Raw genomic sequence first — 12,938 nt, 5'->3', positions numbered from 1 at the left:
CACAAAACAGAACTGAACAAGTAATTGGTATGCTATAACTAAATGACAGATTTGTGCTGAATCGTAATGCTAGATCAAACAGTGACTGGCCTCACTACTGGCGATTGACCAATGAGGGAAAAGGAAACTTTGGCCCAATTGGCAACATGTAGTTACCAAATTTTCTGTGATATTTTCTCACAGATACCCAAATAAAGCGTAGAAGGGGAATGTAGTTAGCTAGAAGTTTATGTCATAAGGTACAATTAATGAGATTTACCAACATATCGTTGGGTCGCTGTTTATCAGATTGATCAATGGTAATATTTTTTTACACAGATCAGTTACAACTGCTCCATCGTAGGGCCTAGCCTATGCCTAGGTAAGTTATGCCAAAGTAAGGCCCAGAGATTGTTAGCCTATCTACCAACATCATAGTACACAAAGTTAGGCTAGGCTTAACGCATATATCCAGAAGCTCCAAACTTATGCAACACACAGACACAGTATTTATCAAAAGAAAGGACAAAACATTGCGGGGCTACGCTTAAGTTATCCAATGGGCGGAAATTGCGAGGTGAAATTTTTGCATAAAGTTACTTTCCTTACTCAGATGTCAAAAAAAAAAAAAAAACTACAGAGTACGGTACAGCTAGGCCAATAAATAAGTTAGGCTAGGCCTATCAAGCCATTACCCTAGACTAGGCCTAAATATAGACCTATCTTTATCCGGCATAGGGCCTACTATAGCGCCTGGACCTTAGGCATTGTTTCGAGAATGATAGATTGTAAAGACCTGATGAAATTTTTGCAATTTTACAAAACACCTTTTGAAGTTGGTGTTGAACCGATTTGAAACTATAGAGGCCTAGCCTAGGGCCTATAGGAAATATGCAATGAATGTTCATTGATCATATCTACGAATGCAGTACTGCCAAACCAGCTTTACTCATCAGCCAATGGCTTGGCCTATGCAGTATGCACATAAAATTGACTACATGTTCGGTCTGGTTAAGTAGTAAATATTATAGACTAGGCCCTCACTACTTATACACTATGCATCGAAACAGTGCTGATGACCTGTATTACGACTAGTCTGCAGTTGTCAGTGCTAGCTTCCTGCTTTTCTGATACTATGCAGCCTATCATGGGCCTAGGCCTGTGTAGGATAGACTAGCTCTATCACTGCCTCTAGTCTGGTTGTATGTTAGTATTAATTATGTTAATTAAAAGCTTGGGTATGCTACATTAGCTGGTTAGAGTAACTCTAACTGAGATATGATTGCCAAAGTAACTGTTGGGACTCTATAGCAATTACAAATATTTCTGAGGGTGGGCTAGAACTAATTTTCTGATTTTCCCTTCTTTTTTTTACTTGTCTTGCATAATTGTCAGTGGCATTTAATTTAAGATGGATGTAATTTACTCGTACATTTGTAAATCACTTAATCAGATTATACATAATTCAATATAATTTAGATCTGATATTTCTATAAACAGTTTTACATTTCTCTCCTATCTGCTTGTAGAACTGATAGACCTACAGTGTCATGGCAGATTGGGTTCACTGTAATTCTTGCTTCCATCAACCAGGAGATGGCAGGCAGTTTTCATTGACCAACTGCGGCCATTTGTACTGTGGTGAATGTCTTGAAGATGGTAAGTGGTGATATTTGAATGTACAGAGATAACTTGGTTTAATCCTTCTGGTCATCTGAGTCAGTGGGATATCATGAGCTTACGGGTAGTTGATTATATCTCCTGCCATTAGTGTTCACAAGATCCTTAGTATATTTTGTTGAATGTCAGTCATAAGTCATCACTTGGTCAAATTGTGGTCTAAAAGGGGCATCAAATTTTACTATATAGCAAACCCCCAGGTTCCTCAAACATGCACAAAGTATCAAATAAATTAACACATTTAATCACCGTTGTAGCCATCCTCAATGAATTTATTTTTCACACTGATATGTTTTATAAAGTCTAATTCAGTTTTTAAAATCATTGATAGTATAATGTATGGATGTTTTAACACATCCAGAAAAGTACCTGAATTCAGAATTGTGTAAGCTAAGTTTGCTTTAAAAAGTTAGGTCTAGTTGATTTTTATACTAGTACGTTTAACATCATTTGTAATCAATACATTATTGTAGAATAGCGTCATACAAAAAATTATTATAATTTGATTCAACCCTTCAGTACGTGCTTCACTTTGTGACATTTTATAGTACTTCTCCTGAATTAAATCCCAACATCTTTCATTCTCAGGTTAGATATTCAACAAGAGTAATCTTATGGTTTCCTCCCCTCAGCTACTCATCCAAGGTAACAAACATATCTCCCAATTCATTACAAAAATGTCAAGTTGTTAAATTTTATGTTTTTTTCAACATTTCCAGGGACAAGAGACTCATGCAAGATGTGTGGAAATCACTGTACTGCTATTCCATTGTCTTCAAAGGTATGTCATACTGAAGGTATTTCAAAAAACTTTTAGGATCCTGTAATGGTCCCATCTTTCCTTCTACACGAAGTAGAAGTACTAATGCTTTGAGTGGTGAAGCAGAAAATTATGTTGCCCCTGGCAACATCATATAATGGATGTAAACTGCAACGATAAGCAAAAAGAGCTCTCATGTATATTCAAAACATTTGTAATTACAAGTAGAATATTTACCTTGTCATCATTGACATAACACAGCAATCTATAGATTCACTAATTAATATCAAGAGATTTTCCTTGCTTAAAAATAACATGATCTCTTATAATGTGAATTGAAATGGGAGGCACTTATCACAGCAGTAAGTATGGTGGAGTTATTTCTCAATGTTTGTAAATTCATTTTTCCCTCTTGTTTTGCAGATGAAGCCAGAAGTGGAGGTTTTTTTCAATGATCCGTCAGATATTATCAAGAAATCACTCAAACAGTTAATCGAGGTGAGATTTACCTTAATTACCTAGAAATACTGCACACTTGTAGCAAATTGGAAAATGACTCTTCAAATTTATTTCAGAAAGTTTTTCCTTGGAGACTGAGAAATTGTAGCCAAATGAGCAGTGGTTGAGTAAATTTTTTTTGAAAGTGAACTAATATTCTTTTCCATTTTTTTTTGGAGGGGTTGGGGGTGGGGGGCATGAGGGGGGGCAGGAGGACCAAGCTACATAGTTCTTTTCTTAATTGATGTATATTGTAAAGTGCTGGTTATGAGTGTAATGACAGGTGGACAAAACTTGGCTGGGAGGAGCATTTCTAGGGTAACGATTTTGCTCTGCAGTGATCGATCAGATTGATGTAAAACAAAGAGGTGCTTGTTAAATTTCTAATCGCTACCTATCAAAATAAACCTGGCTGTTGCTGTAGCTAATAGACGATTAATAATGTAATGTCATCTTTACTTCATCGTAGGTCATGGATTTTCAGAGAAATCATCGGAAGAGGTTGGCAGCATACCACAGAGAGAGGGTAAGGGTATGACTTCTACCATCTTAAACATGCTCAGATTGTGAAAATGGACCAAAGCTCCAGTCACTAATTGGTATTGTAGTTTTGATCCCAAACTTGACATTGAATTATAAATATAAGTTGAAGTATGGTTATAAGTATTATATGACAGACATAACCTTGTATCTTCTGTAGGAAAAAGAAAGTCTTTTGAGAAAGAAAAAAAAATACATTTCGAATTGGGGTCTTTCAACTGCATAGTCATTATTATTGTGTCTTACATTTCTTTAGGGATAAACAAATTAAAATAACCCAAACATTGATAGGTGATTACCAACAGCATCAGCATTCTATAAAGGGCAAATTTCATCATCGCTTTTGTTCAGGATGAAAGGTGAAACTTCATTTTCTTGTTTTTAGTACTCACAGCAAGCAATGCATGCATCTTTATCTCAGAGGCAAATAGAGGAAACTAAGAGACTGGAAAGGTAAATAAACTAATACTTTCATCAAATGTATGCAAAATAAATATTCATATTTCAAAGGTCATCTTTAATTTCCCAAAGTATTTGCCAAAATTGCCAAAAATTCCCAAACATTGCTCCCCATGCAGGATAACTTAATTCTGAAATTATTTGTTTGAAAAATACTCCACTGTTTATAATAGAAATTTAGATGAGGCTTGGTTATCAGGACATCATCATATATTTTGTTCTTATGTATAGACGAAATAAATGAAATTAAAAAAATTAATTAATTAAATTTGTTTGATTGATTAACTTCTTCCTTTATCATAGATACAACAGCATTTAGTTGCTGAATGCTAAACAATGAAAGAGGCTTACTTGCAAATCTGTAAGCAGCTATAAGAGTTTAAGAATTGTTTCTGTTAATTCTGAATCAAGTGGTTGCTATTCTCCATTTTGTGACAATTTTGATTGAGTCCAAAGTATTGTTTGAAGATATAATAGTCTATTGTTCCAGTTTTAACCCTTCAGTATATAGTTAATTCCTCATCAACAACCTTTCAATAAAGTTTACAAGTCTGATTTGCACATGTTTCATGTTTTTAATTTGAAAATGATTGATTTCTTAATTGCATCATTTCTTGGCTGATAATTTTGACTCTGCATTTAATTTCAGAGAAGCTATTCTGCTCCGAGAGGAGAATGCCAAACTAAGAAGTATGGTTAATGCTGGCAAATCACCTGGTTCAAGTATTTGTAATAGGTAAGGCACTACCATGCAGTACTTTTATAAGGAGCAGAATTTATAAGGTGTAATTTTTCTTTCATTAGGATAATTTGGATGAAATGGTTATATTTTGAGTATGAAGGATATAGCTACAGATTATCAAGGAATGAAGATGTGAATATAAGAGGGTGTAAACCAAGTGAATGCATTTTGCTTTTGGTTCATTTATATATCTCTTTCGAAAAAAAAAAAAATATTGTCGAAATTTTTTGTCAACTGTAGCTTCCTTATTGCCTATCTTCCATAAAGATAAATTTGTTTTCAATTGGTCATGATTGAAGTTTGTTTGATGTGCTTTTTGTTATTTTGAGCGAACATATCTATCCTAAGTAATATTAATATCTTTATCTCAGCCAGTTTTTTCAGTTGCCTAATCTACTAAATTAAAGTCTTGTCTATGTAAGTATTTTTTCATAGAGAATATCTTGGTAGGTGCTTTTTTTTCTCTTGCTTTTCTTCACAGAGTGCCTACACCTGGCCGGACTATGCACAGCTCTTCTCCTACATCACTTTATCAGGGTAAGGGGGAGTGGGGGGGGGGATATTTCTTATATCCATTTCATCAGAGTAAATAAAAATAAATAAGAAGAAGAAGTAATGATTAAAACCAAAGCAAGTGTGTTTGCAGGCTTATTGTAACCTAATTACTGGGAATTGAAACAGTGCTGTGGAAATGATGAAATTTCTTCAAATATTGATTTCATGTTTATGAGTAATTATTGACAGATTAGTCAGTAATAATCTTGTAGTTAGATTATTTATTTGATCTTCATTTTTTTCTTTGTGGAATGTTATACTTTTCATTGTTGTATTAGTTGCTGGGACAATGCCTTTTTATTTACAAAACTTGTTAATAACTTGAGTTAATACTTAACTATCCTATCAACTTTCCTTCTCTGTTTAGGTCGAAGTCCGTCTCCAAATAAAAGTAGAAAGGCCAGCTCTCCGTACTCAACATCCAAATCTCCATATGCTAACATGTAAGTAGTTTTGTGTGAGTTAAATAATATCTCAGAGAAAACCACAAAACAGGAACAGAAAGAGTAGAATTATTGTTTACTTTAATTGATAAAGATGCCTTTGATGAGCAACTCACTTTAGAAATCTAACTGAAATATTGCTCTCTTTGGAAAATATATTGTTTTAAAAGTTATCTAAGGGTTTGCAATTTTGTCAGTGTGTGATGTCATAGTTCCAATAAATTGTCAATTCTTGCACTTTTCCTCGCTTTGTACATATTTAAATCATGGGTAAAGTATACTGTGATATTCCTGCATAAAACAATATCAATAAGATACATGGTTTTCAAATTAATTTCATATGCTTAATTTGTCTTATCGCTTTTTTGTCGAGGGGTATTGGCATAAAAAGGAACATACAACATTGTTGTATTTTTAACTAGGAGATTGGACATGTCATGACCAGCTGTCTTCAATGTGTATATAACCCAATCTGGAATTGGATCAACTTATCCACATTAGAGGAGGCCTTGATCTCTTATTTATTTTTGATGTTGAGTTTGTTAGAATAGATGTACACGATCATGTTCTATTCCTTAATCATTTTGAAAAGTAAAGTTAAGATGTTGATCAACTCAGACACCTTATATGCTTTGCTAGTCGATACCTTTCAAATATTTTGGCTTTCTCATTTCGACTACAGGCATCCGGATCTTTCCAGGTTACAGGTATGGAACAACATTTTCTTATCATGTTTGTTACCCTCCCAGTCCTCCCCCCCTTCTTTATCCACCTGTTGTTAAAATTTACCTCTGAGACCCAAAGGAAAGGTGATTTCGTGGGTCGGCCGATGGACCAGTATCAAAATTTACATGGTGAAAAGTGGATCATGGAATATGCACTCAGATATAGGTTTCCTGTGTGTATTATTTAAATTTTCTAAGCAGGAATAATACACAATGGTCAAACCATAAAGGAGAGTCAGAAATGACCATCCATATAATTCCGTCACCATGGTAACCATGATTAAATGTTCATGTTCAAACATCAGATGTCACTTGATTTGACGTTTCCTTGTAGCTGCAGAACAAGACTCCCCAGGGTCCAGCGAGGCTGAGCGTTAGAACACCACCGGTTGATGGTAAAATAGGTAAGTACAGGAACCACTGGTGGGCGTACCAGAAGACCACAAGTGGGGGGGGAGGACTTTATAATGCAAACTGAAGTTTTTCTAAGGAACTTGTTTCCCTCGGCAGTGATCGGAGAGATTCAACTTACATAGATATTCATGGTACATTAGTACTGTTGCACCCCAGCTCCCACCCACCCACCCTCCCCCCACCCCCATGATAAAAAGGGAAAGAACAAAGTGCTATTGTGGAATGACAAAGCATTATACTGTTTATAGAGAAAGAGCTTTTATAATTCAGCATGCTGAAATTTCGAGGAATTACAGATGACCTCTGAAGATCCAACCTTAAGGTTGGTAAGATGAAGATAATTATAAGAAGTGTGATAATGCTTTACTATATCAACTCCATCAAGATATTCCAACAAACCTCCACTTGATACTTTGTCCTAGTATGTCTATATAGTTGATTATTGAATCATGTTTCACAGTGGTTACATTTTTGTATTCATGACAATATAATGTATAATATAAAATATAATGTAGACCTTTAAATCACCTTTGCTTTTACTGTGAGTTTACTGAACCTAAGGATAAAAAGTCACCCATTGGCTTATTTGAAACCCTGTCATGCAGGGGTGGGGGGGGGGGGTTAATAACAGCTCATGTAGTAAAAAATATATTCCCCTTTTGATGATAGAGAAATAACGATCGTACATGATGATTGTATTACCATTCATCATTGCTCAATACAGTCTCTTTCTCTCGATTCTTCTATAGGTACTGTCGGTACACAAGTGTCCATTCACAGTTCAATGTCCAGGAGCTCATCTATAAGGTGTGTGTTAATATTAAAAGTCAAACCAAATAGAGGGATTGGACAGATTCAGTACTGTAGTTTGGTAAAGGTGGTGTGATTAGTGGGCAGGCCCGATAAGAGGGAGGGATCTCAGGGAGATACAACCCTGGTAACCAGGGTCAATAAGGGGCGACTAAGAAATATGGGATAAAGGATTAACGTAGTCTCATTTTCATAATATACTTAAGAAGAAAGAATACAGTGGCGGAGCGTCCATACAGTCAGGGGGGGGCGGATGCCCCCCCTGACGGACTCAAATGGACTGCTGGCGCCCTTTTCAGCTTTTTACCACTTTTGACTTAACGCGATTATTTACTTTTTGATTGCGCTCTCATCTACCTATTGACATTTGTCACATTTTGTTTGCGATGACACCTATTTATTCTTTGTTTATCTGCAAATTAGCAAGGCAAGGAAAGGGTCATTTCCGGCGATCTAGGAAATATCTTTACTCAAAAAATTCCTGTACGCTCCGCGCCAACCTGTGGTGGCGCTCCGCTTAGATAGTGTCGAAAGCGCCCCTACAGACCATTCTGGCCCCCCTTGACCAATACCCTTAGCTCCGCCACTGAAAGAATAGACATAAAAAAGGGAACTGGACTTGGCTCCGATGCTGCCCCTGTTTATGGCTTGAAGACAAAGTATGCGCAATAAACTTGGGAATTGTTTGGACAATGATTGATTACTGTTCTTCAAAAGATAACCTTGCATGTGATTTAAGAAAGGTGGTTATATGACTGAAATACAAACCCCAAAAATTGTTGCCAAGCAAAGTCTACAGCAAAGGATCTATTATTGGTAATCTCTGTGTGTTGCAATACATACAAATGTTGGAATATAGTTATGCTTACCATGACAAGCAAGTACTAACTACCCTTTGTGTAATTTTTCCGTTTTGCTTTGTTGAAGCAATTCGCTGTTTTTAAATTGTTAGCTATTTAATTGTTTTCCCGTTTAAATTTCCTTCTACAGCTCTTCAAAGGGTAGAAAAACTCCAAATGGATTGGAATTTATGAGAAGCGGCCACTCACCAAGCCCAAACAGGTAGCTCCAGTTTGCTCTGATCTGTAACACTTCATCCAGTGTGGATCAAACTTTTTGAAGCTATGTAAAATGTTGGATATTAGTTCTTTTGAAAAAGTTATTAATGCAAATAACAAATATTGTCGCCAAGGAATGAACACTTATATTTTTTTGAAAGATGAGTTAAATTTTTGACGAGTTGGTTCTCTTAAAAGTGTGAATATGTAATTTTAGACGTTCTCTCATCAACAGCAAAATAAGAAGGCTTTAGTGTCTTAGAGCTCTTTTTTGACAGAACTACAGGATCATGCTAGCAAGCAATATTCATCCTCATAAAACATGGAACATTTAGTAAAATGATGATGGACATTTTCATTCTTTCGTATGTACTATTATCACAGACTTTTGGAACTGATGCAACTGAGGTGTCTTAGCATTTTTTATTCTCCCCACAGGACAATTTACCAAACACCCAGAGCACTTCCACGAACAATCAGCCCAACCTATTCACTGGGTTTGTATTAACCTGAACTGTTTGATTGACATTGATAGATATTTGAAAAAAACATAAATATTTTAACTCTTGTTGCATATTTGTTGTACTCAACAAGGTATTGACATTAGCTCTTGAGAGTACAATAACAGTTTTAATTCCATGAATTTTGAGATCTGGAAAGCATTTTCATGTTCTTGATCATATAAAAGGTTCTTCCATAATCATTTCTGTAGCATCACCTCTCATTTTAGTAAAACTTGAAACACACTCCTGTGATTTCTAGAACAGACCGTGTCTTGTAATGAAAGACTTTTAAATTGTTAGCTGCTTGTATAAAATATCATCTTATAGTTTATTCATCTACTTCATTAAGAGATTGGGGACAGAGCTCTCTCATCACTATTGTTTTATATTAATTAATCTGATATTTCTTTCTGAATATTTACTTTGTTTATGTTAACAGGACCCATGCCTCATAGCAGATCTGATACACCTCAAAATAGTCAGGTAATACTTAACACATTAAACATACACATTTTGTAAAGTGTTTCATTTAGCTACATGTAGGGAAAAGGAATGACTTTTGGCTTACACTTAGTGTATTGTTTTTCAGCATGGGAAATAATTTCGGAATAGAAAAGTAATGAATTGCTCCTACACATAAGGCAGTACATTTTGGTAAAGCAGGACTTGAATTTACCTGTGGAATGCTAGATAATGCTAAAAGATATTTCACCCTAGTGAATGAAAAATGGCTGTTTATTAAAATAAGTAGCCTTTGTTGTGTAGGTCAAATGTCAATATCAGTATTGGTTAATTAATATTAAATGATATATATATATATATATATATATATATATAAGTCACTTTCGGTGATCATGCACTGAAGGAGAGCTAGTTTTGCTCGAAAGCTCTGCAAAAACCAAACATTGGCTGTTTTACTTCCAATCACTTACCTAATTTAATTATTGTATCTCACTCGAGATCCAGCCTTTCTCTAAATGCAGCATAGTTCAGGGGCGTATCCGGGGGGGCGCAACAGGCGCGCGCCCCCCCCTATTGGCCGTCACAACAAAAAGTTTAGCAAAAAAAAAAAAAAAAATTGATGACGACCTTTATGTGAGATGTTGGTGATCGCTCAACCCCCCCCCCCCCCTCCCGTATGCTTTATTTTTTGTTTGCCAAAAAAGGTTCTGGTGAAGTTCGGCGGCATAATAGTTTTAGAAACATAGATGGTAATTGTGTTTGTATTATCACTATAAACACTAAGTGACATGCCAGCCATACTAAATTGTGCATTTTGTGTCCATTTTTACTGGAAATGTTGCTTATTATTAAGGTCGAAAAATGGATCACATATGGCACCATTTTGCATTTCAGCCCTTCTTCGAAAGCAAAAATTGTCCACCCCTCCCCTTAGACCCATCCCCCAGGACGGCGATCATTCATGCCTGACGCCCCCCCTAGTGGAAAATCCTGGATACGCCCCTGTAGTTTAACAGTTTTTCCGTTATTCCTATATATATTTATATATATATATATATATCATGAAAATCATATATATATATATGTTCATACATATATATATTAAGGGATGAATGATGTCACAACGTTATTTGAATAAAATTTATGTTGGGACTAGTTTATGTAGAAACCTTTTATAGCTTACTTTTGTGGTTAATAACACAATTGTACTTTTCCAATGGTACATATGTGAGGAACACTTTGTAGTGCTTCACTCCAGTGAATTAATCATAGTTTTTTATAACAGATGAATATAATTAAAACTTAAAGTAGCTAGTTATAACAAGTCTCCCTCCCTCCCTTCTCTCCTCCACCACCCTTCCCCTCCCCCCTACCATGAACATGGGGGAAGATATTGTTTAAGTGTTTCAATTCCTACCACAGTGGATGTTAACTAGTATCTGTTCCTTTTTAATATCAACAGTTAGAACTGATTACAGAATTTGAATATCAACTTTGTAACAGGCAAAGTTATTGTCTTCAGCTAGTAAGACTCAAACTGTGAGCTGTATTTATTATTTGAAGTAAGATTAACTAGATTAACCCCCCCCACCCCCCCCCCCCCCCTCCTCAAGACATGAATTCTTTAGTAAAGCATATAGTGTCTTCTATTTTACACAAAGGTGATGTACCCACAGAAAAGACCTCTGTAAGTATCATCACTTTTATCACGTTTGTTATCAAAGTTTGGTAGACAAAAGAAATCCTTGGAGGACAAAATAATTTACTGCCACCATGGTTCTAATTGTGAAATAACTATGAGATTTCATGATTGCATGAAATCTTTTGTGTAATAAATGTTTTAAACCTTTTTTATTTGTAAACTGCAATGGTTCAGTGAAAATTTGTCAGAACGATGGAACGTCAAGTTATTGTTTGAATGGTTGTTAATATTTTATGCATATTGATGTAACATATGGTATGCATATGCATATGTATGCATATTGATGTAACACTTCAACTGTTGTAGATGGCAGAATTAAGAGAGTGGTGTGCTAAGTTCTAACGTTTAGTGATATGGAGAGAGAGAAATGAGTTACATAGGAAGGTTGGAGAGGAATAGAGGGTGAAGCAACAGCAAGGAAACAAATATTGGATAATGTAATTTGTAAATATCTTTGGTGAATTATTATCCTGCTTAAAGTGACCAGTCTCTATCAAGCTTGCTGTCACAATACTCCTCAAAGATTGTCTGAGGCTTCTGTAGAGACTAATCTTGAATACTCTTTTGGTTTCAAGCTTCAGCTCAATTCCTTGCTTTGTGAAGTGTTCAACTTTAAATTGCTGTAACCACTAGATTGATATTGATATAACCACTTGATTGAAATTGATATTACCACTGAATTGAAACTGATATTACCACTGGATTGAAACTGATATCACCACTGGATTGATACTGATATTAAATTAATTCTGTTTTTCATCCTCCATAGATCATGTGGAGTTGTCAGCAGTTACATGCTCAGTCAACCATAAATGGCAGCAATTGTGGGATAACGTAGGACTCCTATCCAGACTCTTGGAACTCCAGGATTCAGCTGGAATTGATCTGTTTGAGCCAGTATTAAAGCTGTACCGTGTCCTAATCCTGATTTATATGACATTATGTGGGCTATGTTTCAACACGGAACAATCTTATTTTCAGGTCGACTAAATTAAAAGATGATCAGATGATGTGTAATTTTTGACAGAGTAATTTCACTTGAATGAGTAATTTCACTGACTGAGTAATTTCACTTCATAAAACAAAGAAGGTTATTAGTTGAGCAAACACAAATAACAGTCTTCCTGCAGGCATCCCCAATGACTATCAAAAACAATGGAAATAGTCAACTTTACAAGTTCACTTGTGTACATGTATTAGATACCTTTTAAACGTACACCACAACAGCATGGTACATTGTTTTTTGTGCACTGTTACTGCAAACACTACAGAAGCATTTCATTTACAACAATGTGTAAACTGGTAAATGTATTAGATACGTTAAAATGTACACCACAACAGCATGTTACATTGTTATTGTGCACTGTTACTGTAAACACTACAGAAGCATTTCATTTTACAACACTGTATAAACTGGTATATATACCAGTACTGATAATCACATTGGATTTATGAGACGAGGATTTGAAATCACCTTGAAATGACAGTGTTTGCACTTAAAATCATCTTCTTTGTATAATATTTTACAGCCATGTTTCTCTTTGTTTGTTTGTTAAAATGTTATCATAAAAGTCCGTCCTGTTATTTACAGTAATAATTTAATAAAGA

The 12,938-nt window shown here is 35.3% G+C and overlaps 1 protein-coding gene across 4 annotated transcripts; it reads left to right on the top strand.

Moving 5' to 3' along the window:
- Positions 1-83: 83 nt before the first annotated feature.
- LOC139961928 (E3 ubiquitin-protein ligase RNF212B-like) lies at positions 84-12,785 on the top strand. 4 transcript variants are annotated; one of them, XM_071961639.1, is made up of 17 exons: positions 84-239; positions 1,509-1,638; positions 2,379-2,440; positions 2,843-2,917; positions 3,387-3,443; positions 3,843-3,910; positions 4,566-4,652; positions 5,140-5,195; positions 5,581-5,656; positions 6,339-6,363; positions 6,716-6,785; positions 7,545-7,602; positions 8,596-8,667; positions 9,102-9,160; positions 9,606-9,649; positions 11,290-11,315; positions 12,100-12,785. In XM_071961639.1, the coding sequence occupies exons 2-17, from the start codon at positions 1,530-1,532 to the stop codon at positions 12,140-12,142; spliced, it is 987 nt and encodes a 328-aa protein (XP_071817740.1). In that variant the 5' UTR covers positions 84-239; positions 1,509-1,529; the 3' UTR covers positions 12,143-12,785. The 4 variants fall into 4 exon arrangements, with proteins under 4 accessions (XP_071817740.1, XP_071817738.1, XP_071817734.1 ...); XM_071961637.1 differs by having other exon boundaries at positions 84-299; XM_071961633.1 differs by having other exon boundaries at positions 84-361.
- Positions 12,786-12,938: the final 153 nt, after the last annotated feature.

This window comes from Apostichopus japonicus, chromosome 3 (genome assembly GCF_037975245.1).
Source record: "Apostichopus japonicus isolate 1M-3 chromosome 3, ASM3797524v1, whole genome shotgun sequence".
NCBI lineage: Eukaryota > Metazoa > Echinodermata > Holothuroidea > Aspidochirotida > Stichopodidae > Apostichopus > Apostichopus japonicus.
Note: the sequence above shows the minus strand (reverse complement) of the source record. Positions and strands in the feature narration are given on the sequence as shown.

Bases quoted from the DNA above. Each gene is read 5' to 3' on its own strand.
- LOC139961928 (XM_071961639.1), top strand. From the start codon at position 1,530: ATGGCAGATTGGGTTCACTGTAATTCTTGCTTCCATCAACCAGGAGAT. The intron at 5,196-5,580 runs GTAAGGGGGAGT...TTCTCTGTTTAG, and splicing joins TCCTACATCACTTTATCAGG to GTCGAAGTCCGTCTCCAAAT. The intron at 8,668-9,101 runs GTAGCTCCAGTT...TTCTCCCCACAG, and splicing joins CACTCACCAAGCCCAAACAG to GACAATTTACCAAACACCCA.